The 2,090-nt window shown below is 34.3% G+C and overlaps 1 protein-coding gene across 1 annotated transcript; it reads left to right on the forward strand.

The window, feature by feature from the left end:
• The first annotated feature begins 501 nt into the window (after nt 1-501).
• On the forward strand, nt 502-831 carry LOC145066655 (uncharacterized). Its single transcript, XM_079013942.1, has one exon. The coding sequence runs from the start codon at nt 502-504 to the stop codon at nt 829-831; it is 330 nt and encodes a 109-aa protein (XP_078870068.1).
• The last annotated feature ends 1,259 nt before the right edge of the window (nt 832-2,090 follow it).

Genomic DNA, 2,090 nt, shown 5'->3' on the forward strand with positions numbered 1-2,090 from the left:
ATATGACATGTTTAATAAACGGGTTGACGGGTTGAAAAACTCAACCCAAACTCGTTTATTTCATGTCGTGTCTGGGTCGTATTGCGGGTCGTGTCGAGAATTGTCAGGCCTAGTTTCAACCGATAGCCAATGCAATGTAAAGGAGATATCATAAATACACTTTTTAGAAAAGCGTTTTAGATGACATAAGTACACATTTTTTTACAGATGAAGTATATGTTTAGGTATGAATTTTTCCAAATGACGTATGATGCGAGGGGTAGGCGAGGTTTCACACGGTTGCAAAAATGTGTTGCTGCAATCAAAATTATGGCTATGAGGGAGTCGCCCGATTCTATTGATGACTACATGAGAATGTCGGAGCGAACTGCACGAGAAAGTTTGTATTGATTAGCGAGAGGTGTTGTCGAAACCTTCGGTGACAAATACTTGCGAAAACCTTCATTGGATGACAAGCAACAACTATATGCGACGCATGCACAACAACATGGTTTTCCGGGTATGTTTGGAAGCATTGATTCCACAAAGTGGATACGGAGAAATTGTCTTGTGGCGTGGAAAGGTCAATACACAAGTGGTCATCTTGGATCACCTTTGTTAGTAGTAGAGGTTGTTGCTTCACATGACTTATGCATTTGGCATGTTTTTTTCGGAGTTGCGGGTTCCAACAATGACGTAAACATTCTTGATCAGTCACCAATATTTGAGGATCTTTTGACAGGAAACGCTCCAGATGCTTCTTTCACAGTGAATGGAAATGAATATATGTTTGGGTATTACCTCAACGATGGAATATATCCACAATATTCCACGTTTGTGAAGGCGTTCTGACTCCCGATAGAACCAAGAGACAAATATTTTTCAAGAGAATACAAGAAGGAGCACGTAAGGACGTGGAACGTGCTTTCGGAGTTCTGAAATCAAAATGACATAGAAGTTAACATACGACACGGCCATATCACTTGGACACTCTATGAGATATTATGTATGCATGTGTCATAATGTTTAACATGGTGTTTAAAGATAAAGGACGAAATATTACGGATTATTCGCCTACGGAACTTAGACACATTCAATTTCAACCGAGAAGAGTGGAATACTTACATAGAGTCGTTGTATTCAAGAACAATGAAAACACAAGCAACTTCGAGAAGACTTGACATATCATATCTATGACGGTACCGATGATGAATAATTTAGGAAAAAAATATAGTTTTTCTCATCTTTTATTGTTTTTAGGTTTTTAAATGTTTTTGTCCTTTGTTGTAATTTTATTTTATGATATGTTTAATTTAGGATTTATTAAACTTTTATTTTTATTTTTTAAATGTTATTTTTAATTTATGATTTAATTTATATGGTTTTTATAAATATTATGACAAAAAAAAAACAAATTGGAAAAATAAAAATTAAAAACATCAAAAAATATAATAAAGAAATAGAAAATAAGAGGTGTTATCATATGTTATTTGGTGTTGCTCATTTCCACATTAGGTGTTATATCACCGATGTATGAGTAGGATGATGACATGACACCTTTTGGGTGTAATACCATGTAATAACATGTTGCCTACACCCAACAGTCTTATAAAAATAGATCTTCACTAGACCTCTTCGAAACGAGTTTTAAAACGTTTAAGATGTCAATGTAAAAAAGGAAACATGTAAGCACATTCATAACCTAGTAACAAAAACATTACTTTTTTTTTTCTCTCCTTGACTACTACGACAACACAATATCGACGTCACAAACTTAGAGGCTTCTTGCCCTCTTGTTTCTGGAATTTTAACTTATGCGACTATACCACATTGTTTTTCCAAGAATAATAGTTTGGCATTTTATGTATATTGTTTTGCTTGTCAACTTCAATTTGTGGTTACGAAAATTACATTAAAAAAACATTAGTGTTTTGAATTTTTTTCAAAATGATAGAGGTTGTGATGAATGTAGTTTGTGCTTCTTGCATACAAAAATATATGGACAAAGAATGATTTAAAATGATAATGCAAAAGGAAATTGGTAACGACGAAATTAGAACAGAGGTAAAGTGTAGCATCCATAAGTTTGGGGCCATAGAACACGGGCTGCT

This window comes from Lactuca serriola, chromosome 8, assembly GCF_051521515.1.
Source record: "Lactuca serriola cultivar US96UC23 chromosome 8, Lser_US96UC23_V15, whole genome shotgun sequence".
Taxonomy (NCBI): domain Eukaryota; kingdom Viridiplantae; phylum Streptophyta; class Magnoliopsida; order Asterales; family Asteraceae; genus Lactuca; species Lactuca serriola.